The sequence below is a fragment of the Mercenaria mercenaria genome, chromosome 7 (assembly GCF_021730395.1).
Source record: "Mercenaria mercenaria strain notata chromosome 7, MADL_Memer_1, whole genome shotgun sequence".
Taxonomy (NCBI): Eukaryota; Metazoa; Mollusca; class Bivalvia; order Venerida; family Veneridae; genus Mercenaria; species Mercenaria mercenaria.
In genome coordinates, this window is record NC_069367.1 from 37,294,436 (window position 1) to 37,320,416 (window position 25,981).

General features: G+C 34.3%; 1 protein-coding gene across 1 annotated transcript in view; it reads left to right on the forward strand.

Moving 5' to 3' along the window:
• LOC123554383 (inositol 1,4,5-trisphosphate receptor type 3-like) overlaps window positions 1–25,981 on the forward strand; it is a 75,521-nt gene that overhangs the window by 18,264 nt on the left and 31,276 nt on the right. Inside the window, exons 21-43 of the mRNA XM_045344484.2 lie at window positions 756–882; window positions 1,978–2,063; window positions 5,091–5,231; window positions 6,962–7,091; window positions 7,644–7,737; window positions 8,066–8,120; window positions 8,373–8,482; window positions 10,308–10,395; window positions 10,975–11,082; window positions 13,151–13,287; window positions 14,397–14,464; window positions 16,162–16,217; window positions 17,633–17,794; window positions 18,057–18,295; window positions 18,500–18,581; window positions 19,262–19,449; window positions 19,830–19,943; window positions 20,908–20,986; window positions 21,841–21,927; window positions 22,356–22,532; window positions 23,963–24,092; window positions 24,529–24,667; window positions 25,252–25,404. Coding sequence (XP_045200419.2) covers window positions 756–882; window positions 1,978–2,063; window positions 5,091–5,231; window positions 6,962–7,091; window positions 7,644–7,737; window positions 8,066–8,120; window positions 8,373–8,482; window positions 10,308–10,395; window positions 10,975–11,082; window positions 13,151–13,287; window positions 14,397–14,464; window positions 16,162–16,217; window positions 17,633–17,794; window positions 18,057–18,295; window positions 18,500–18,581; window positions 19,262–19,449; window positions 19,830–19,943; window positions 20,908–20,986; window positions 21,841–21,927; window positions 22,356–22,532; window positions 23,963–24,092; window positions 24,529–24,667; window positions 25,252–25,404 — 2,750 coding nt within the window. The remainder of the gene's footprint in view (window positions 1–755; window positions 883–1,977; window positions 2,064–5,090; window positions 5,232–6,961; window positions 7,092–7,643; window positions 7,738–8,065; window positions 8,121–8,372; window positions 8,483–10,307; window positions 10,396–10,974; window positions 11,083–13,150; window positions 13,288–14,396; window positions 14,465–16,161; window positions 16,218–17,632; window positions 17,795–18,056; window positions 18,296–18,499; window positions 18,582–19,261; window positions 19,450–19,829; window positions 19,944–20,907; window positions 20,987–21,840; window positions 21,928–22,355; window positions 22,533–23,962; window positions 24,093–24,528; window positions 24,668–25,251; window positions 25,405–25,981) is intronic.

Here is a 25,981-nt window from a genome sequence, read left to right on the forward strand (position 1 = left end):
AGAAAGCATTTACATGAAATATTAGTCAAGGTCAACGTTCCATGATCAGTACTAAGAATTACCTCAGACTGGAGAAAGCATTTACATGAGATATTAGTCAAGGTCAACGTTCCATGATCAGTACTAAGAATTACCTCAGACTGGAGAAAGCATTTACATGAAGTATTAGTCAAGGTCAACGTTCCATGATCAGTACTAAGAATTACCTCAGACTGGAGAAAGCATTTACATGAAGTATTAGTCAAGGTCAACGTTCCATGATCGGTACTAAGAATTACCTCAGACTGGAGAAAGCATTTACATGAAGTATTAGTCAAGGTCAACGTTCCATGATCGGTACTAAGAATTACCTCAGACTGGAGAAAGCATTTACATGAAGTATTAGTCAAGGTCAACGTTCCATGATCAGTACTAAGAATTACCTCAGACTGGAGAAAGCATTTACATGAAGTATTAGTCAAGGTCAACGTTCCATGATCAGTACTAAGAATTACCTCAGACTGGAGAAAGCATTTACATGAAGTATTAGTCAAGGTCAACGTTCCATGATCGGTACTAAGAATTACCTCAGACTGGAGAAAGCATTTACATGAAGTATTAGTCAAGGTCAACGTTCCATGATCAGTACTAAGAATTACCTCAGACTGGAGAAAGCATTTACATGAAATATAACATACGTTAACTGTCATTTCTTTCTATAACTTGATAATCATTTACATTAAGCATTAATTAAGGTTAACATTCTCTGACTTCAGGGCCAGAATGACCACGCAATATCTGTGATCACCGAGGACTACCTCACATGGGAGGAACTATTTACATGCCTTAGTGATGAAAATCTACCAGAACAGCTCCGCGCCATGTGCTGTGATCTCATCATAAGTGAGTTTTTATTCCAATACGAATCAATAGAAATTATCCTTATATCATATTATATTACTGTGTTGGAAATTATATCTCCCCACCACTGGGGAAGACAAATTGTTTTTGCCCTGTCCGTCCGTCCGTCACACTTCTTTTCCGGTCTATAACTGGCAAACCATTTCACCTAGGGTGATAGGGCTTACGTAATAGATGACCCCTATTGTTTTTGGGGTCACTCCGTCAAAGGTCAAGGTCACAGAGGCCTGAACATGGAAAATCTTTTCCGATCAATAACTTGAGAACCTCTTGATTCATGTTGAAACTTCATAGGATGATTTGACATTTAAAGAACCCCTATTGACTTTTGGGTCACTCGATCAAAGGTCGAGGTCACAGGAGTAAGAGTCTGTCACATTTCATCTCCGATCAATACTTAAAAGACCTTTTGACCTAGAAATTTTAAACTTTATATATTGATAGGACTGACGATGTAAATGACCGCTATAGCTTTTATGGGTCATTTCAACAAAGGTCAAGGTCACAGGGGCCAGAACAAGGAAACCCGATTCCTTCCGATCAATAATAGGAGAACAATTTGACTCAGAATGTTGAAACTTCAACTTGATTGAACCTTTAGACCTATAGAGTTATAGGGCGTACGGAATAGATGACCCTTATTTTTTGAGGTCAGTCTATAAAAGGTCAAGGTCACAGGGGTTGGACATAGAAAAGCATTTCCGATCAATAACCTGAGAACCACTTGACTCGTAATGTTGAAACTTCGTAGGATGATTTGTCATGAAGAGTATTTGACCTCTATTGATTTTGGGGTACTTGATCAAAGGTCAAGGACACAGGGGCATGAACACAAAATTCGCTTTCAGATCAATTACTTGAGGACTACCTGACCCAGAATACTGAAACTCCATAGGATGATTGGACAGCAATGTAGTTGACCCCTAATGAGATTTTTATCCAAAAAAATTAATTTGTTCAACATTTTGTAGATCAATAGTAACTATGCAGAGACAGGATCTGATATAATAGCATACTGCTTTTTGATCCCATTGATACTTTTCAGAAAAGATTAGGTACATTGTATTTCTTTTTCAGCGCTGTTTGTTGACATTGCCGGTAACCGCTCAGTTTTGGATAGTGTAAAGATGTGTTATGTTTTCGACGAGATAAATAATGACGAGGTAACCGTTAGAGTCACTCATTAACTCTTACCATGCTAAATTTATATAATGGACTTGTCCATCTTCCAATTTGAGCAGTACCATTTATCATTTGAAGGGGTGTTTACTAAAAATTTACTGAATGAATAGCGAACAGTGCAGACCATGATCAGACTGCACGGATATGCAGGCTGATCTTGGTCTGCACTGGTCGCAAAGGCAGAATCACTTGCCGCTAGCAGGCTAAGGGTTAAATCTAAATTCTGTGTGAAAGTATAAATTCTATAAGAATTGGATTTTCAAGGGGTAAACATTACCTTCGCTTACCAAACATTTTCAGGAGATAGATTGTTTATTGATATACATATATTTCATGAAATTTATTTTTACTCAGGTAATGTTTATGATTAATTACTCAATCTTTCATTAGATAAATCATTTATTGACCAGTACGCCTTTCAGGAATGCGATCTTGACGAGGTAAATCTTTAGTTACCCAATATATATGTCCTGAGATAGGAGATATATTGTTGATTGATATGCATATATTGCATGAAATTTATTTTAATCGGTTAATGTTTATAATTAATTACTAAATATTTCATGAGATAAATACTATATTGACCAGTACGCTTTTCAGGAATGCGAGCTTGACGAGGTAAATCTTGCAGTTACTCAATATAAATGCCCTGAGATAAATTTGATCTTTCACATTCACATAAAAATCTTAAATGGAATTAATTATGTATTGACTTTAACACCCTTCCTGAAATAATATTTGCTGAGAAGACCGTAACATTCACATTAAAGCTTTTCTCAGATACTTATGATATTGTCTCGTATATCTTATATGCTGAGAAAATCCTTACATACATTCACTTACAAAACCTTTTTATTGGTTGGTACACCTTCCGTGAAATGTTGCTAAGGAAATGCTTACACACATTCACTTACCGAACCTTTTCTATTCACTCGTACACCTTTCATGAATGTTGCTGAGGAAATCCTTACATGCATTCACTAACCAAACCTTTCCTTTTGACTCGTAACCTTTCATGAATGTTGCTGAGGAAATCCTTACATATATCCGCTTACCAAACATTTTTATTGACTCGTACATTGCACGAATATTGCTGAGGCAATCCTTACAAACATTCACTTGCTAAACCTTTCTTATTGAGTCGTACACCTTCCATGAATGTTGCTGAGGAAATCATTATATACATTCACATACTAAACCTTTTTTATTGAGTCGTACATCTTCCATGAATGTTGCTGAGCAAATCCTTACATGCATCCATTACTAAACCTTTCTATTGACTTTTACACCTTCCATGAATGATGCTGAGGAAATCCTTAGATACATCCATTACTAAACCTTTTTATTGACTCGTATACCTTTCATGAATGTTGCTGAGGAAATCCTTACACACATCCATTACTAAACCTTTTTATTGACTCGTACACCTTCCATGAATCTTACTGAGGAAATCCTTACATACATCCATTACTAAACCTTTTTATTGACACGTACACCTTTCATGAATGTTGGTAAGGAAATCCTTACACACATCCATTACTAAACCTTTTTATTGACACGTACACATTTCACTAATGTTGGTAAGGAAATCCTTACATACATCCATTACTAAACCTTTTTATTGACTCGTACACCTTCAAGAATGTTGCTGGGGAAATCCTTACAAACATTCACTTACTAAACCTTTTTTTATTGAACCGTACACCTCCCATGAACGTTGCTGTGGAAATCTTTACAAACATTCACTTACCAAACCCTTTTAATTGACTCTTACACCTTCCATGAATGATGCTGAGGAAATCCTTACAAACATCCATTACTAAACCTTTTTATTGACTCTTACCCCTTTCATGAATGTTGCTGAGGCAATTAATTGTGCTGAGGTAAACTCTGCATTCATAAGCTGAATCGTTCTTGAAAAACATTTATGTATCCATTTTAGCATTCACTTACAAAATCTTCAAGCCATCCAGCTGGCTTACGGAAGGTCGGTGGTTCTACCCAGGAGCCCACTCTGATTAAAAAATGCACGAAGGGGCACCTGGGGTCTTCCTCTACCATCAAAGCTGGAGAGTCGCCATATGACCTATAATTGTATCGACGCGACGTGAAACCAAACAAATACAAAATCTTCAGTGAAGTAAACCCCATATTGCCTTGTTTATCATTTATGAAGATAATAAATTTTACTGAACTGCACTTCACTTTCACGTTATGAATCTTGGATAGGATGAAAAATACAAATGCTTCCCATGATTTAGATTTCTGTATGCAGGAATCGCAATTTCTCGTGAACTACACTTAATTTTATTGACACGTACACCTTTCATGAATGTTGGTAAGGAAATCCTTACATACACCATTACTCAACCTTTCTATTGACTCTTACACCTTTCATGAATGTTGCTGAGGACATGAATTGTGCTGAGGTAAACTTTGCATTCATAAGCAGAATCGTTCTTGAAAAACATTTATGTAACTATTTTAGCATCCACTTACAAAATCTTCAAGCCATCCAGCTGGCTTACGGAAGGTCGGTGGTTCTACCCAGGTGCCCACTCTGATTAAATAATGCACGAAGGGGCACCTGGGGTCTTCCTCTACCATCAAAGCTGGAAAGTCGCCATATGACCTAACAAATACAAAATCTTCAATGAAGTAAACCCCATATTACCTTGTTTATCATTTATGAAGATATTTTTTTTACCAAAGTGCACTTCACTTTCACGTTATGAATCTTGGATAGGATAAAAAAGTACAAATGCTTCCCATGATTTAGATTTCTATATGCAGGAATCGCAATTTCTCGTGAACTACACTTAATCAGAAACATACTTATGCTTTCCATGTCTATGATTTAGATTTCTATATGCTGTGAACTACACTTTATCAGAAACACACGAATGGTTCCCATGCGTGTGGCTTAGATTACTATATACCGGAATCGCAGGAGGTCACTCAAAAAGATACAAATACTTTCCATACCATGATTTAGATTCTATATTCAGGAAATGGAAGTTCTTGTGCACAGCACTGAATCAGAAACATACAAATACTTCCCAGCACTCAGCAGATGGATAGCAAATTTCCTGAGCAGAAATAAAGAAATGACAGCTTCGAACATTGGAAACAATATCCTCATCAAACAGGTATGGAATTTAGAGACCACCAATCAACATTTTGAATATGTTAATTTTAGTGTCAGTTTTATTTCGCGACACGATAGACAAAATGCTTTTTCGCATTATTAACAGTTGATGATATCATTGGAGATAATACTTTATTATTCACTAGATTTTTTGTTTTTTGTTTTTTATTTTTGTACCGCTATCACTGCAAAAATAAATCCCACCTGTATATTTCTAAATCTACAAAATGATATAAACGGTGTAATTATCTCCAAGAAAGTAAATACATCCAGGAATGTTAAAGATTAATTATTTTGCATTTACGCCATTAAGGTTCATTAATCTTCTTATACAACATAACTGATTCGGCACTATGTTCTATGAGACTTAATACATAACTTCCTGTGCTATATGAGAAACAACAATAATCTTTTTACATTATCGTTACTGTTGTAAAATAATGCATATCACGTAGTAGCGTAACTAGCGTACTAGTGTATTTTCTTACTTGTTAACATCTAGATTCTGTACCATTGTAGGTACTGAGACTTCTGTTTTGTTTTGCCTGGAATCATTTGGATTCTACCATTGTAGGTTTTGAGACAAGTGTATTGTCTAGTACCATATAGGTGGTTCTGTCATTAAAGTGCTGAGACTAGTGTATTGTCTGGTATTATTTGGACTCTATCACTGTAGGTATTAAAACTAGTGTATTGTCTGGTATCATTTTGATTCTACCGTTGAAGGTATTGAGACTAGTGTATTGTCTAATTTCATTGGGACTCTATTGTTGTATGTATTGAAACTAGTGCATCGTCTGGTATTATTTGGACTCTATCGTTGTATGTAGTGAAACTAGTGTATCGTCTGGCATTATTTGGACTCTATCGTTGTATGTATTGAAACTAGTGTATTGTCTGGTTTCATTTGGACTCTATCGTTGTATGTAGTGAAACTAGTGTATTGTCTGGTTTCATTTGGACTCTATCGTTGTATGTAGTGAAACTAGTGTATTGTCTGGTTTGATTTGGACTCTATCGTTGTAGGCAGTGAAACTAGTGTATTGTCTGGTATTATTTGGACTCTATCGTTGTAGGTAGTGAAACTAGTGTACTGTCTGGCATTATTTGGACTCTATCGTTGTATGTATTGAAACTAGTGTACTGTCTGGCATTATTTGGACTCTATCGTTGTATGTAGTGAAACTAGTGTATTGTCTGGCATTATTTGGACTCTATCGTTGTATGTAGTGAAACTAGTGTATTGTCTGGTATTATTTGGACTCTATCGTTGTATGTAGTGAAACTAGTGTATTGTCTGGTATTATTTGGACTTTATCGTTGTATCTATTGAAACTAGTGTATTGTCTGGTATTATTTGGACTCTATCGTTGTATCTATTGAAACTAGTGTATTGTCTCTTATTATTTGGACTCTATCGTTATAGGTATTGAAACTAGTGTATTGTCTGGTATTATTTGGACTCTATCGTTGTATGTATTGAAACTAGTGTATTGTCTGGTATTATTTGGACTTTATCGTTGTATGTATTGAAACTAGTATATTGTCTGGTATCATTTTGAGTCTACCGTCATAGATATTGAGACTAGTGTACTGGCATGTATTATTTGATTTCTACCCTTGTAGCTATTGAAACTATTAAATTGTCTGGTATTATTTGGATTCTACAATAATGATGGTAGCTTTTGAGACAAGTGCATGTCTAGTATCATTTGAATTCTACATTTATAGGTATTGAGACTTGTGTATTGTCTGGTATCATTTGGATTCTACAACAAGTATGAAGATATTAAGAAACTTCTGGATCCCCTCATGTCACTACTGGATGGACGACACGACAAACCTTATCCAAATATTGAAGGTATGTTATATAAGTGACAGTAAATAGCTGATGCAATTTTATGGTCGATTTAACTTGGATTCCTTTTGAAGTGAGATAAAATGTCAGTTGTCTTAATATTATTTCATTAAAAAGTAAATCTTACTTGCCTTTTGAGCAGCACGTGAGACACGGTCATTTTACTATGAATTGTTTTCAAACGAGTGTTTGATAATGCAGTGTAATCCAGACCTTTCGCTATTCTACCGCCGTTTCTGAACAGTTTGATTTTTTTGTAAAGACTTAGGTCATCTCAAGTGTTATAACATGCCTAAAGTTAATGGTTCATGGCCGTGACGTGGACTATATTCGAAGTTTTGACCATACAATCCTGTTTAATGGTTTTCATCGTCCACTTCTACTTAATAGGTGCAGAAGATGTTACTTTTACATTATTTCTTATTACTAATGATTATGTTGAAACTTATCTAGATTGATTCAACTGAGACATTGAGAAGAGATAGCTTATAGACAAAACAAAATTTGCATACAGAATGATATCTGTTGAGGACTGATTTCTCCATGTTATTTTAGGAAAAGAAGCCCAGGAGATGTTGGTTGTGTTCCGTCAGTCACAGAGATTCAAACCCAGTCCTGAAACAAAGGCCATAGTGGAAGCCAAAGTCCAGTATGATATTTTATCTCCCCGTTTGTCGGAAGCATAAACTGATTCTGTCATTTTTTTAAATATGTATAACATAGAAGTTTTTGTCTTATCATATATCTGGTAATAATGTTTTAAAAGGTATAAGAACTAAATATGTTTTGTGATTGAAAATGTTTTTATTTTCATGTATTCTCTTAATAGGGTTTTCGGAGCCAAATAATGCATATACATAAATGTAAAGGTATGTACGCAGTCTTGCAATATGAAATACATGTTTGCGATCATACACAAGCTTCACTTAAAGCGCTCATTAGCTCCACCTCTACATAATATACCCATTTCCTTTCAGGGCTCTTGAAGTGTTGGATCTGTTCTTCAACTTTAGGTTTAACAATAGGTTGGAAGTATGTATATGATTTTAAGTGATATATCCAAACCTTATTTGAATTTTTTACAATGTTTGCCCATTTGATCATCTGTTAAATACATTTCATTATTTCGTATAAATTGTAAACCATTCAATAGTATATGTTTATAATGCCTCTGCTTTGACATGATCATTATGCAAAGGGACTTTAAAGCACATGATTTAGCAACTATATCTGTTTACAGTAAAGCTCATCTCTAATTGTCATGTGCAAATCAATTATTTCCAGAAATTCATCTGTCTATTCCAAACTATACATCGGCAAATAAATAAGCCTGGAGGATTTTCCGAGTTAGCTCCTCTGATGAACGAGTCGTTCGAACTGGAACAATGTGTTGGGTATGTTGTTTTTGCCTGAGTCAGCTTTTTTATTAGCTCACCAGAGCACGAAGTGCTCAAGGTGAGCTTTTGTGGTCGCCCTGTGTCCGGCGTCCGTCGTCGTCCGTTGTCAGTCGTCCGTCGTACGTCGTCGTCAACAATTTGACTATTCACAATTTTGGCCCAACCTTACTGAAACTTGGTCAGAATGTTACGCTGAATAAAATCTTGGACGAGTTTGATACTGGGTTATCTGGGATTAAAAACTAGGTCACAAGGTCAAATCAAAAGAAAAACTTGTTAACACTCTAGAGGCCACATTTAAGACTATATCTTCGTGAAACTTGGTCAGAATGTTTGTCTAGATGACTTCTAGGTTAAGTTGGTTTAAAAACTAGGTCACCCGGTCAAATCAAAGGAAAAGCTTGTAAACACTCTAGAGGCCATATTTATTAACCTATCTTCGTTGAACTTGGTCAAAATGTGTATCTTGATGATTCCTAGGCAATGTTTGAATCTGGATTATGTTGGGTCAAAAACGAGGTCACTAGGCCAGATCAATTGAAATTCTTGTAAACACTCTAGAAACCACATTTTAAGTTTGAAACTCATTAGAATTGGTCAGAATGTTTGTCTTGATAATTTCTAGGTCAAGTTTGAATCTAGGTCATTTGGGGTCAAAAACTAGGTCAACCAGTCAAATTAAAGGCAAAGCTTGTTACCACTCTAGAAGCCACATTTATGACCTTATTTTCACGAAACATGGTCAGAATGTTTATCTTGATGATCTGTAGGATAAGTTTGAATCTTGGTCATGTTGGGTAAAAAACTAGGGCACTAGGTCAGATCAAAGGAAAATATTGTTAACAATCTGGTCAGAATGTTTATCTCCTTGAAAACTCAGACGAGATTGAAACTGGGTCATGTGGTGTCAAAAACTGGGTCACTTGGTCAAGCATGTTTGTTATGGTTATGGTGTGTTACTCTGGTGAGCGACCTAGGGCCATCATGGCCCTCTTGTACTAAGTTAGTCACGCACATTGTATTGTGCTGCAACTTTATTTGATGAATGTAAATTGATACTTATGTGCACAATGTCTGTGTTAATGGACGCTATTATGCAGAAATATGTCTTTATATTAACTTTGTATACTATGAAAAGTTGTTGAGATATTAACTTTTATTTGATACAAAGAAATCTCTAGATGTTTTATTTTTCAGTAGAATCTGAAGCAAACTATTTGATATTATACTAGCGGTAAAAAAAAAACGGTGCATGGGTATAATATGCTATAACTTAGGAGGTATATAAGAAATCGCAAAAAGAATTTCAACAGGGTTTTATCTGACCTTTATTTAACACCAGCTCAGTTGATATGGTTATTGAATCAGCAGCGTCTTGGATAGAGATCAGTTTTCAGAAACGTTTAAAGTTTCAAGCTTTAATTTATAAAATTGAGCGATACATGAACATTTTACACATGCACAGTTTCTTTTTTCCGCTAGTATATATAAGTTAAATTGTTTGAACTTTGAAATCCAGATTTTCTTTACATTGATGTTAATGAATATATATGTGCCTCCGTGTAGGAAGAGTGAATTGATACACAGTTAGGTGAAGTAATATAAGCCTGTACGGGACTTCTTGGGTGATTATGGGCTACTGAAGTTGACTCTATCTTACTAATAATTTCACTTCTTTAGACCAAGAGCAAATCGTCTTGGACAGTTATGTCCAGTAAAGTACAATTGTAAAGAAACATGTTAAACTCTGTAGTTACTTTCTCTTTGTATAGAAGGACACACCACTTATATATATTGCTTAATTTTGTTGCCTTTCTTCAAGACTTGCAAAGAAAGCGAAGAAGAAAATGGCCGATATATTTGACTCGACATCTTTCATGAGACAGTACAATATCGTAGATGTTTTACTGGTAAGTAACTTTAGTTCAGCTATTTACCAACGTTCTTCGGTTTTATATCGGCAGTTATATTTTTCTCCCAAAGTAAAGAGCAACATACAAAATCAAAGGATTATAGAAGTACAATACAATACTTATAATCATAGAGAAAATTTGACTGAAACAAATATAGAATAAGCGGACTTTGAACGTGCAATATCTAGTCGATTCCTCTGGCTGTATGATTACATCTTAGGCTGACATCAAATCATATTACTAAACTTTGAAAACCATATCGGTCGGATAATGAAAACCTCATGGATCCGATATAGGCCTGATATATAGTGATTGCTGGTACACAATTATTCTATAATGTTTATAAATATCAAGTTGCTTTAGTAGAAACTTGCTTAAATGCTTTAAACTAATATTAGATACTACCATGTTATATAAAACTTTGTTGTAAATTGCCAACTTTAACTTTTACTTGCTAATTGATTTGGTGCACTATGTTCACATCTTGGCATTGCATAGTTCAAAATAATCTAGTGAATAATTTTAAGATGTTAAATTATGACTAACAAGACTTTAACTTTGTCTTTACTTTTATAGGATTTATCCCACTATGAGTATGATGATATTGTAAGGAAGTCGATGCATCTACTCAACAGATGGTTCTCGGCGTATCAAAACCTGTTCAAAAGAGCTGTTCTCACACAGGTATGGTGGTGAATTCATAGTTATGCAATATAAAGCTTATAAGTGACTGAAATTTGCAATGTCCTTTTCCACTCCAATGCAGAACTGATTCCTTGTTAGAATAAAGAACATGATCATGATGGTCCTTAAGCATATGATTTCTAGCATGAGCATTCCATACAACTGACATGTTTTCACTGGTACTTTTGTCACTCCTATGACTCTTTAGCCACTCATTTGGCACACTATCCGTGATTTTGTTATATTATCCTCTCTTATGACACTTTTTTACTCCCATGACACATCGTTTTATTCCAACATATTACAGCTGTTGTGACAACTTATTTGATCACAAATCTTATGATACAACACAGCAGCTTCTCATTCAATAATCTCCTGAGACAGTGTAAGGCCTTATCCATCTCCCGGCACAAAATCCACCCTTCTTAATCTTGAAACTTTATCCAATAATCTGACATCTTATCACATTTATTGACGTGTTCTTTCACTAAACTTTCTGACACATTTCAAGCAGTTCTTGCACCTTACTTACTTCACCACGCTTACAATACATTTCTTACTTCTATGATATATTATCAGCTCGGCCGACACAAGATTTTCTGTTTCGAAACCCTATCAAGTATTCTAAGTATTCAAACAAATTATCTTCTCTCTTGACATCTTTAGCATTCGTCTTGTCCTTATTTGTGTGATTTATTACCACTTTTTGACATTATGTAACCCTCATACAGCAGAGAATGTGCCTGCAAGAATATAAAGTCCATAATTGTACATGAATTAAGCAAGCATTGTATGTTGTATCAGTAATTTCAAAAATTGTTAGATTATATATCAACATATACCTCAAAACTGATGTGCTCGCATATCGACTGGAGGTTGGCTACCCCTCTTTTATCCCTGTCATGTCCTTGTAGCTTACCAACTTGCATCTTCTTTCTCCTTATCTACAACGTTGAGGACACGTTTTCCTCTCTCTGATATTTTGCGCCCTCATATGCTTTGTGCACTCTTCATTCTCCGTATTTACTCGTGTGGTGCGGAGACACTGACTATAGGTATGTATGAATGTCGTAAGAATTGTCCGCGTAGTTTCTCTGACACCACAATGCGTTTTTTTTACCAAACTCCACAAAAGCATTGCAAAGCCTAGTTTGGCATATTGTCTTCATTCTCTGCTTTGGTGATTTTCACTGGAGTTATGGTCTTTGATATGTCAGTTGTCACGATGTTATGACCACTTCCTTTATATTATTGGGCGGATTTCCACCAAACCTTATTGGAGTGACCAGTGACAAACTTAATTTTTCATATAAATGCCATATACTTTTTCGGTCATTTTTAGTAAAGTTACTGAACAACAACTGTACCGATACCACCAGGAGGAATTACACCAAGCTTCACAAAAGTGGTCATTTCTAAGCTTAGTTATGCATAGAATGGTCATATCCTTGTTCATTGATTATTAGCGGAGTAATGGCCCTTTAATTGTCACATTGTGAGCTATGGCTGCTTTTGTTACACCATTGAACAGATTTCCACCAAAACCTAAGGTGTTTAAGTCTTTAAGACTTAAAGCCTATTTATACATATAATCGGCATGTTCATGTAATTGTTCAGTGATTTTCAGCGGATTTATGTCCCTTAATTGATCATGTTTTACAGTGTTTTCACTACTTACCATCAAGCTGAATTTCTCCAAACGTCACGTGTGATCAGTTCTAAGCGTAGTTGTGCATATCATCTGCATGTCCAAATTCTATTATATATTGTGCTACTTCGATTCTACAACACGAGTTTAATTTCTAACAAGATTCACAGGGGTCATTGGTGCCAAACCTAGAATATATATATCGTTGGAATGTTACAGTTCAATGATTTTCACCGTAGTTATTGCACTTAATGGGTGACATATTACAATGTATATGTGTTAAGTGGTGAGAGACATACCTCAACTTTATTTTTCTTTCTTTTTTAAACTTTATCCATTAACTATCATATTTTGACATAACATATTCACTCTTTTGACCAATTTCCATTTTGCTGACATTAAATTTTTGTGCTTTTACAGATTTTGATAACCGATGAATCAGTGAAGGTTTACAAACGAACAGAGCAACTAATGCCCGATTTACGAAGACTGGCCGCATACAGAATGGGAGACACTGAAGCCGAGCAGGTGATCACAATACTCACGAAACTTTTAAGGTAACTTTATCATTATTTATACAAGAAGAACTTATTTGGCGCGCTTTTATTTAAGCAAACCTGTATCTAAGTATTATTTAGAGAGGTTAGTAAAAAGACTATAATGAAAATTAGTGACTAGGCACTTCATTTTTTATTCATTTATTTATTTATTTATCTTTATTTAGTTATTTTATTTAATATTCTTAAATGCATTATTTGGTATTTTCCATATAAGATCAGCAGTATCTTTGAATTAAAAAGTACGGAAACTGATGACTGGACAATACTACTTAAAGTGAAGGATTGCCATGACCTCATCACAGGAACGTAAAATACATAGTTCTTTTTGAAATGGCATGTCTTATTTTGTGAAAAGTTGGATCTAAGTCATCTGACACGATTTATCTTCGCAGCAGCTGAATTTCAAAATAAATTGATACTGTCTTTGGAATTGAACATACGAAATGTAATTCAAAACGGAGAGCGCTACTGCATGGACTTAATCATGTCATTAAATTCTTTGCTTACATTTTGAAATGCCTAAAACTGAACAGTATATGTATACACCTATAGATATATTATCTGTGTTCATCCGCCTCTTGCCAATGAAAATGAAATCAACCAAAGAAATAAACTGTATTTTAGAATTATTTTATCTGTGTATATAATATAAACAAAAACACACAATAAGCTTCAGATTATTTCTGTATCAAAGTTTAGCGTAAACACTTATTGTAAATTGTCTTTAACTTTTAAAAGAATTGATATATTATAAATTATGGAGCATTGTATAAGTATTAAGTTTTATTCACGTGATGCGAGATAAATAAAAGGTAACGCCTTTTTATATGCAATCTCAGTTAAAATACCGTACATCCGGTTTTGGCGCAATTTTGTATTGCCTTACAAAAACATCTTTAAAGTGGAAAGTTCGTCGTGCTAAAATTAAAACAATCATTCTTTAACGTACCTATAATAAACGAAATTTACATAAGCTGGAATTTCTTTCTCTTCGTTACTTTTGTTAAGTCCATACCGTCTTCAACTAAACTTACATACAAAGCTTGTCAAAGTGATACCAAGCAACCACATTACTAATGACATTTAACTATTCTTATCTGTTTCAGTTTCTGCCATCTACCTGGTGAAGAAGAAGAACCGCATCCTATAAACCAGAGTATACTCTACAACTGCGGTTTGTAAACTATAGACGGACATTTTTAATGTTCAATAAATTCAGTGTAGTATTTAGCCTTTAATTTGTATATGAATTTACTTCTGTTCATCCAATCGTCCCCCATTCGTCTTTAGCTTTTCTAAAGTATATTACCTACAGTTACAAAAATTATTGAAATAGTAGCAAGTAAATAGTTCATTTTGTGATTTGACCATGGAGACAATCAAAGCAAGCAGAGGTATGACCCTTTAGTCAGTAAAGACCGCATTTTCGTGTATGAAAATCCGTGTCCTGCACATCTATAAAAGTATTTATAAATCTCAATAAAACAATATAAATATTCATTTATAAACTTAGAGGAGCAGAGGTACAGCCCATGATATTGTAAAAAAATGTCTTTTTGAAATTCGGAAATTCATGTTTGTTCATATCTCAAAGTATATCAATTATATTAACAAAACTAATGAATATTAAAAGTCTAAGGAAAACAAAGCAAATGATAACTTTATCAGTAAAAGCATTCTTATATCATTTGACTTGTTACTTGTTGTTTTATTAAGTACGTATAGTATTTAGGCATTATAACTTTGCAACAATAATTGATAGCATAATAAAGATGTGGACCTAGGGTTTTACACATCAATTCAATCAACCTAAAAGAAGATCCTTTGGAAGCATCAAAAGCAAACAAGCAAAATAACACTCGGTTTGATTGAGTTTGGCCATGAGAAGTAATGAAATGTGTAAAACCCTTCACGCCCCCACCAGCTTCTGAAGAATTCTATAATACTCTTACTGAATAAATTCCATGATCCCAATGTACCAGAAACACTTAAACAAAGATTGTATGTAAGATTGGAAATTATTGTTTCGCCTTTTTTCTTGAAAAAATATTATTATAAACTAAACAGATAAGACTATTTAAGAATATACGATTCCAAATTAAGTTGTACATCTGGAGACCCTACCTTTGATTCATTCAGGAACAGTAACAGGAATTGCTTGGTAAAAACGACATGCTTTGTGGTTACGAAGTTTTGTCAACCAAGTGTAAAAAATAGATGACCTAGAGTGACAAAGTTGTTGAGGAATAGCATTGGACATATAATTATATATGATGATGCAAGTATTATATTGGGTGAGAAAGTAGTAATCAGAACTACTTTTATCTCCGTAGCTGTAAGTGCCCGCCCGCTTAGCTCAGTAGGAAAAGCGTTGGTCTACGGATCGCGGGGTCGCGAGTTCGATCTCGGGCGGGGTGTATGTTCTCCGTAACAATTTGATAAAACCCATTGTGTCTGAAATCATTCGTCCTCCACCTCTGATAATTCATGTGGGGAAGTTGGCAGTTACTTGCGGAGAATAGGTTTGAACTGGTACAGAATCCAGGAACACTGGTTAGGTTAACTGCCTGCCGTTACATAACAGAAATACTGTTGAAAAACGGCGTTAAACCCAAAACAAACAAATCTCTGTAGCTGTATACATGTTTTAGTTTCTGATATTTGACAAGTATTGTTGTTACTTCATAATACGACGTCGGATATTTTTCTGCTATTGTCTGCTATTTTAAGAAAACGTAGACGACGCCGGGGTTTTTTTCATGAAAACAAAAGTACTCCTAATCGAGCGATGTTATACATTTAGTACACAAAGGAGAGACATTTTTATAAATTCTAGTACATATTGTAGTGTTTTACGTTTGTATGTTGCAGGAATCATTGAATGCATGGTCATATTCCTGTCAAAAGAAATAGATGTGAAGATATTGGTAAGGTTAAACTTAATTTTAAAGTTAATTTACTATTTTAAAGATCACAACTGTCTGTAAATAATACATGATACTTGTCGTATGTAAGGCGGAATGCAGCGTGATTCCTTTCTATTCGTTTAATCATAATTATGTCTCCCACACCACTGTGTGTCGAAAGACATATTGATTTACTCTTATCTGTCTGTGTGTCCGTCCGTCTGTCACAAATTTTGTCCGCACACTTAATCAAACATTTCTCATCCGACCTTCACCAAACCTGAAAAAAACGTGTTTGCTGATAAGTCTGATTAAACGAAACAAAAACAAAGCAAAAATAAATCCTTTTCATTGGCCACTGGTTGAATATTTGTCTCCCATCACACAGTGGTGTGGGAGACATATTGATTTACTCCTGTATGTCTGTCTGTGTGTCTGTCACTCTGTCACAAAGCTTGTCCGCACTCAAGTCAAACATTTCTCATCCGATCTTCACCAAACTTAAACAAAATTTGTTTGACCACAAGTCATCGGCCAAGTTCGATAACTAGCCAAATCGACTCAGGCACTTTTGAATTATGGACCTTAAATTACTGATCGGACCATCCAGACAAACATTACCCTACTGAACGGAAGCACTCATTTAAACCATCCAGACAAACATTACTGATAGGAACCACTCATCCAAACCATCTAGACCCCAAAGACTTACTGATCAGAACCATTCACCCAGAGCATCCAAACCACAGAACTCATAGTTGTGGGAGGCATGCCAGCTCTAGTTTCTCATAGATCGCAGTGGCAGAAAAAATTGTTATTTAATGAGGATAATATATATTCATAACATGTTTAGATAAGAATTTGGAAATTACAGTGTAACTATATGTACTGTTGACTTACTTTAAACGGAGACATGAAACGTGGCTGTGACATATAAACTATAATACTTCAACAACTTTGATACAATCAATACATTTATAGTAAGGTGTATATGTTATTAGGATATTTGAACGTTTTTGAAGTATTGACGCTGCTCTTTACATTTACATTATGTTTTTACAAACTGAAGCTGTTTTGGGCTGGTGGCAAATATATAAACAATGAAATTATCATTGTCGTCAATAATCTGATTGCAAGTGTCACTTAATAAGTTAAAAAAGCTTCTTTTATGTTTCTGGTATTTGTTGAGCAAACATAGAAGCTTTGAACTCGGAATTTATATTTGCATGTACTGTACCTATATTCCCATATTTAAGTGTAACTGTACCGTTTGTTTTATGACAAGAAACACAAAATGGCATGAATTGATTAAATTTAGAATGAAAAGCAGAAAAAATAATCTTCATTTCAGATCCTTTTACTGGGTTTGTAATCCACACGCCGGATGTATTTCATGTTAATATTGTTATGATATAGAATTAACGCGATTTTTTCAGGACCATTACGATGGCTTACGAAGAGTATTTGAACTTTCATTTGTGTTGATGAAAATGCTTGCGAGGAGCAATCATGTTGTTCAACAAAGACTGTACGACAGACTTGATCTCATATTGTCAAAGAGAGGTGGTTTCGTACAAATGGCTGAACTTGTTACAGAGGTATTGATGTTGTAAAATGTTGTTAATATAAAGGTCAAATTGTAATATACAGTGATATATCGAATCGTTCATTGACCAGAATTTTACAATTGGAACATATGTTTTGCGATAGAAACTGACACAAAGTTCAAACAACCAAAACTGGGTACATTTTTATATCTTTATCTAGATCATGCATAATATAGACAAAATATTTACTTTACGATTCATTTCCGGTGAAGTTATGGGTTGGATTTATCAGGTGCTGTTTATTCTATATCAGATTTTCACTGGAAATACCCAGACTTGTATGAAGGTAACAGAAAACCAAGTACAGAAGATCATGTCGCTTGTTGCCGCTCATCGTAAAGCTGTCCCACAGTTTGTCGGGATCTTGAAAGCCGTGATCAAAGTGGATGAACTAGATCTGCCTATAAAACGTAACCAAAGTATGGTGATGACTAACTTTATGCAACATAGTTCCGATGTTGCCCCTGCAATTGACAAGGATGAAAAAGCACGGTCAGTTGTATAGTATCAACGCAACTAAATAATGTCGAAGAAAAAATTATTTTAGATAAGATATTAAGGAAAATGATTAATAGTTTTATCATTTACGTATGGAAAGGCAGATTTCTTACGGAGCCTTAGCAATAATGGTTTAGCTTATGATTTAGAATTTGGTTTAGTTTTAAACTGTATAGTGTGGTTTTTACTTCATTTTAGGATGGAATTATTTAAGTCTAGTGACACACACGAACTCCACTTCTTCGTTTCTATCGTGGACCTACTGGCAACATGTGCTGAGGTAAAGTCTGCATGATTTCCATTGAATTATGATAAACTTGTATGTCTGTATGTCACTTCCGTACAGCGGGCATAATATGTTACACCAACACTTGATTCAATGTTGTTGTTATTTCTAATAGTCTGGACTGAGTCCTTTCATTGACATTTTATAACGTAATACCATTTAAGCGGGTGCTAGAGGACGTGAGGCTTATTGCACATGTCATTACCCCTCATGAAAGGATTTAGTCAATCGAAGTCTACGACTCTATGGTTGGTTATGCTCTGTGCATTTTTGTGTAGCACATTTATAAATACACTGCTACTGTATTCAAGAGAGAAGCAGGCTGCATTCTTTGAACGTCGCAGTTCCTGTTGTTTCAAAATACATGGTTACCATGAGCAACAGCTATGAAATATTGATATATGTTATCATACAATACATCTAATCAAGTATGATCATAGTAATGTAATTCTATATGGTGTGTGTATTTCCTGGAAAGTTTAGCTACCATGTATTCGAACAGTTAAAAATATAGAATACATGTAATAGAAGGTACGTTCCTTCGTAAATAAGTAACATAAACTTTCTGTTAATTTCAGACTTGTTGTATATGACTTGAAAAACTATAGTATACTTCTAAATATCATCAAATCTTCCCAAAAGAAGTGTAAGTATTAATATTTTTGTAATTACAGGGAGAAAACAGATTTATAGAGTCAATCTGCCAGACTTTCTTCAAGATTCCAGAACTCTTTAAAGTTCTGAATGATTCAAACATCAGCGACAATTTGAAGAGACCATACCTAACATTCTTACTCGGCGCATACTTGAACACGGTGAGCGGGATGATTGAAAGTGGAGCCGGTGATATCCCGCATGATACGTAAGTGACTTTTTATTGACACAATTTTCCGAGACATTGAAATTGTCAAAAAGTTAATTCAAAGCGCTTTTGCACCTTAAACTTGAAATATTTGTAAACAACATGTGTGGACACAGGCTGTTTGAATCATCTTTGTACCTAAAGCTTGAAACATTGCGAGTCGGTCGTGTGACGACTTTTACTTTATATAAATTACTGGGTGCTTTCTGAGAAGGTATGGTATAAACCCTTTTTGGAGTACTTCCAAAAATGTTGCGAAGTATTTACTCGTGAATGCTTATAAAGGCATTTTATTATTAAAATACAAATGAAATGATTATATATAACAGCTCTTGGAACTCTATATAAAACTCCACAGTTATGAATTATTTATTTTGTAGTGTAACATGGGATTATATAACTAATGTTAGCGAAACCATAGCTATGGTGACGGTGTACGTGAAGAACAATCGTGATCAAGTTAGACAACTACTGAAGAAACCACCAGGGAACGGGTATGATCTTGTACAGATATGTTTGTTGTAGTTTTGATACATGCATTTGCCTTTTCATAAATGTGGACCTAAAGTTAACAGCATAACAAAGTCAGTTTAAAGAGGAGAAACGGGTCCAACATTATAACTTTGTGTCATTTCATGATATACACCGCACAACTTAGTTTTTCACGTGGTTCCAACGTGGCTTTATATGTCTGTTTAGATAAAGACCCTGGATTACTCTTACATTTTGTTGAAGAAAAAAAGAAAATTTAATTTTAGCCTTCATCAGAACTAATAAAACAAAATAGTACTAGATAATAACAATTTTATTTCAATGATAACTTTTTATCTCATTAATTTCTCACAACTGAAAACAGAATAATTTTCAACACTTAAACAGATTTGTCAAGATCAGAAATGTTTTGAGAAAAACCGATAATCTGAAAAGATTTTCTTCCAAGTTTTGCGTGCCAAATACATATGTTTTACTAACAAATCATTTTCAAACAAATCCATTTATAAATAAATTTCAAAAAGGTTTTCCTAGCTCCGTTCCATTATTATGTATTGATATATTTATATGAATGGGCTGCAGGTCACCTGTATAAATTATAAAAAAAAAATACTTTAAATGAAACAATTTGCTGAAATTACCTCAAAATAGTATTTTGGACCTTATAAGATTTAATACACTCTACATTTTATAATTCTTTCTTTTCATCTATCTGAAATGCAAGTTTCCATACCTAATGTTTTTATTTCGATGTAAATGAGATGTGGAACCAAAATTTGTAGTCCTGTTTAGCGCCATATAACCTATACTGTGTTGGTGCGCCGTAAAACCCAAATAAATAAATAAATAAAATGTAAGAATTGTCAAAATACTAGTGTTTCAATTGAAACAAACGACGTTTCCAAAATAGAAAGACAAAACGCTTTTACAGAAGACGTTTTTAAACATATTTTTGCTTTATTTCAGCATAACTGATGGAAATGAAATGGAGCAGATGAGAGGATCTTTGCACTACCTGTTTAGTGCTTTCATGCCATTTTTACAAGTAATCAGTTATATTTATATTGTATTTACAGTCCATCATATCATGTCGCATGGAAATACATATATTCTCTTGACAAGTAGAAATACAAATGTAATGAATATTTCTTTTAATCTTTACAGGAACGTAAAGTTATTATTCCTCTTAGTTTACATCAAATATTCAAACCATGTTATATTTAGAATGCATTTGTTTTTAAGTGTTTTAATTGAATAAAGATATATATTTTTCAAAAAATAGCATAAAATATGATCCTTTAGAAGTAAAATTTGCAGCCAGGCAAAATAAGGCAGACCCAGATTAATCGAGACCCCCCCTCAACACACACACACACACCACTACCCCCAACTGAATGAACTCCAAGACTCCAGAGTACCAGGAAATATAACAAACTCAATCCAAGTACGGGGAGACGTTTAGGGCCGCCACATTGCTCATAAAGATTACTGTTGTGATAATTGCTAAAATCTATAACAAGATACTTCTGAGGCATAAGTACATCCAAGCAAATAGTAGCAGACTATGTTTGAATGAGTCTGTTTATGGTAAACAATGGAAAGTACAACACCTATCATGCCCTCTTGTACAAGCTTAAGTGGAATTGTATTTCACTTATATTGAATAGACTTTTACGACCATAAAGACCAGAAAATAAACAACACTGAACTAAAGCCTCATTACACGAAAAGGAAAAAGATTTAAACTTTTGGGTTTACTGGTGTTTTTTACCGATAACAAATGAATCATAATCAAAAGTCTTCTGGAAATGGAGCGTGATTTTTCTGTACGTGATATCGATGTCTAGCAGGGATTTCACTCCAGAAATATATTCACCTTATAATCATATCATTTTACAGGTTTTCTGCACAAGTTATTATGAGAATGACCAAGAAAACTATCCAGCTGAGGTGGTAAAAATGAAAGGTCTTGCCGAAAGTTTCAAGGTGAATAAATCTATATTTGCACTATGGAGCATGGTTTCTGTGACACTTTAAAATAGTAGTATTTATATGACTTCGATATTTGCTATTTTGAAATTTAGATGTATTAATAACAATACATTTTACAAGATAAGTTAAATAAAAAGAAAATGACATGATGGCGAAATGGCAAATCAGAATATGGTCAAATAATTAAATAAATGTATAAATCTGACACAACTGATCGCAATCAAACAAATTAAAAGCAGATTTTGTTTTAATCGAGTCGGTCGGTGAGAGGTAACAAAAACTGTGAACATCCAAACTCTCGTCTTAAACTGTATTTTAAAAAACAATCATTTAAATAGACGTCATTATATTAAAAGACGAACCTTTTATATTTGTAAAATATCTCTGTTTTTCCAAAGTCTTTAACACCTTTCTTTTTATAGTCTTTCTTTGAGGAGATAGTTACGCTTGTTTCCAACGAGAAACAATTGGAGAAGCTGATAAGTTGCATGAGTATTTTGTTCTCAACAAATGCATTAGCATCTGAGGACATGCATACGTTCGAGCAGAAGTATGGCCAAGGTGTTGGCGCGCATGATGTTCGCTGTGATGCGCGAAAGGTGAGTGTCAGGTTTAGTGTGCACCGCTAGACGGTGGCGTTTTCGTTACTGGCAGCTCGAAACCGGTGTCCAAGTGACTTTTTATTTTGGGTTGTTTTGCCTTGTCGTACTTTGTCTATATTCTTGTGCAAATACCATTCAGTCATGCACGGCTATATGGTTTTGTGTTTGTTGGGTTATTCCTACTTGACCCTTTGTCCTTTTTTTATTGTAGCCCATAGAGAAATGTTGTTGTTGTTGTTTTGCTACTTTTGATTAAGGTCTTATAGATAATACGGGAAAGGGATCATAATGTGTTAATAAGCATTATTATCCAGATTAGGTACCAAAGATGGTACACTTTGTTTACTGTTGTACTTTGTTTAGGGAATTGGTCGGGGTGTCGTATTCGGCTTGTTAATTGTAGTTGAGGTTACATATTTCGTTCTAATGGCAAAGTTCATAAGATTTATTTAGGTCAAGGTTGAGATCACTTTTTCTTATACTAAAATTTCTTGTCCCTTAAATTGTGGTCAAGCTTTAACGTTAATACTTTCATCTTTCATACTTGTGTTTTAAATCAGTTAGTAGCACAGCAATGTAACACTTTGCATCCGATGAATGTATTATACTTTTATTCACTGTAGACTTGAGATAAAATGGTTCAGAATTAATGTCATATTAAATAAATTATCTATACGTTTAGTATTGCAATGAAAGAAGTAACTGAACACTCATAAAACTAGAGAAAACTACTTGTTTAAACTGCACTCCGTGACCAAGTACTTAGGTCGAAAACTTCGAATCACTGGCGCCTTATCACGGTGGGTTCGCAGCCTCGCATTTGTTTGGCTAATGGAAGGTCGGTTTTTGTACCCAGGTACTCACTCGTGCATGAAATGATGCTCGAAGGGACATCAAACAAAACAAAAGCGTAACAAGGTCATGTAGATGGAAATCCTTTGCTTTCCATTTGATCTTTAAGGACATCCAAATATAATCATAATGTCAAAATATTATGTGAACATAATATGAATATGCCGGGAGGAATATTTGTTTGTCTTGGTTACAGAGGAACACTGTTTTTTGTGGTTTAATGGTATTCTCGAAAACAGACATATTTTCTAGTATATGTTTAATAACCCAATCCAAACACTGAGCACGTAACTTATAAACTAGCCAATGTATGCAATTTATATTGTAATATTACGGGCGTATTTTAACCTTTAGCCTGCTGGCGGCAAGTTATTTTGCTTTGTTATTATTACTTTGCGACCAATGCAGACCAAGATCATGGTTTTCTGCACTGTTCGCTATTCCGTCAGTAAATTTTCAGCGGACAACCCTTCGAATAATAAACGGTATTGCGCAAATTGAATGGTGGACAAGTTCTTTATAGAAATTTAGCTATGGGTTAATGACGAAGTGCAGCTTTGATGTATTATCTATAGAAATATGAGGAATGTTATGGTGGAGAAGAAGAAATCAATGAACTTCTGAGTGTGTTTGCAAACAACATGAAAGTTGCCTACGGTGGTGTCAATGATGTTCAAACACAGATTGGATTCCCAAGTACACGTAGTAAGTTTGTTTTTTCCTCGTATAAATGTAAAAACCATTTTGGAAAGCTTAATAAACAGAACTTAAGAGTACCAAACAATAGAATATAGATTCTCTGAAATTCACTGAAGACAGTGTGTCCAAGATTATTTTTCCTTGCCTTATTCGAAGCATTTGAAAATGTGAGAGTAACTGAAGTGCCTACCACAAAGCTATGAAGTTTCATTTACATACTTCGTTCTAATACAGTAGAACGTGTTTGACGCTTTTAAATTGTCAGTAAACTGCGTATGTGGAGCGCACAAATAATAACTGAATAGGATTTGCGTTTACAATTTCTTGCCAATGAACTTTAACGTCTTTACTTTTGACGCTTTTGCAGCTCTCTCTTTATGGTTTGTGAGTGGCACTGACATCATATGAATATGAAGTGTAAAATTTATTTTGTGTTGATTAGGATATTCTGAGGTGGGTGGTGATGAAGAGTTACCTCTGAGTGAAGAATTCCAAGCCCACATCAATATCTTTATAGATCAAAGTGCCAAAACACCATTAGACAAATACAGACTTAGTGAGAAGTTGATACGGCAGTTATCGTAAATACATTTTTGTTATTTCATTAGCTTTTCAAAGATTTTTAATTTGTTAAGCTCGTGTCTACTAACTTTTTGCTCCGTTGCGCTTTCTGCTTCATAATGATTCTGTTGTACATTGTATCTCAAAATGTATTATGAAAAAGAATAATAATTTTGAAAACTATTTGCGTATGTTATACTTTTACGGTAAAAAAATTATAACTGAACAATTTCTACCGTTTTCATCATTTTCATGGATCGTTAGGAAAATGGTAAAAAATGAGATCTATACATATAACGGATTTAAGATAAATAGCTTGATATTTAATTGTAGAGTATTACATAAAGTAAAAGTTAATCTGAGATGTTTTATGTGATGTTAGTGTTTAAGCTCTTTGAACTTTACAGAGCAAGGTCAACAATGTTAGCTGAAGGCCAGTTTCAAACCTCTAACCTCCAACATTGGCTGTTTGAACCATATTTTTAAAATCCATCAATGGAAGAGCAGCATTCTGAGTCTGCTTTTCAAAGTGAGCTATATAAACTTTTGAGGCAAAAAAAAAAGCATTGATAAAGTTCCTATAATTATTTATATCGTTTTATAGGATATCAACAAAACTTATGAAACTACCAGAAAGAGAAAAGATTGAACAGTTGGAACTTGACCTGAAATGCATGCAGCTTCTACGGGGAATGATACACAATGAACTAATTAAACTCCCAGAGCACATTCAATATAATTCACAGTCTTGGAAGAAGTGAGTGTATTAATCCTTTTTTTTTACATAATCTTCCTAATTATGATACATGTATGATAAATAGTATATGCAATATGTTATTATCACATTCCCATGAAATAGGCAAACACTGTGGTACATAGTACTCCAAGAAGTAGGTAAATTACTTTGTTAATATGCTCTCTTGAATTAGTCAAACTTCCCCAGAACTGTTTAATATATAATACACATTATTGAAAGAAGAGAGTGCAATACTCAAATATTATATTCCCATGAACTAGTCAAATTGGATATAACACAAAGTACTTGAAGAAGTAACTGCTATATAGTATCATTTAAATCGGTCATTGTTTACACAAACATATTTTGATATTTCGATTGAAACATTTATTCGTTTATCGATTGTTATAAAAAAAATCAGATTATCTTAGTCAAAAAACAACTAGATTTCTATATGTTTTAGCCATGAAATCGACATAAAGGTACATTGAAAACATTCTTCTCCCACAATTGGAGAACAAAAGTTATGTATCATATATATCTGGATAAAAGGTAAAAGGTGAGGATAGATTTCCGGAATCACAGAGCGTCCAAAACA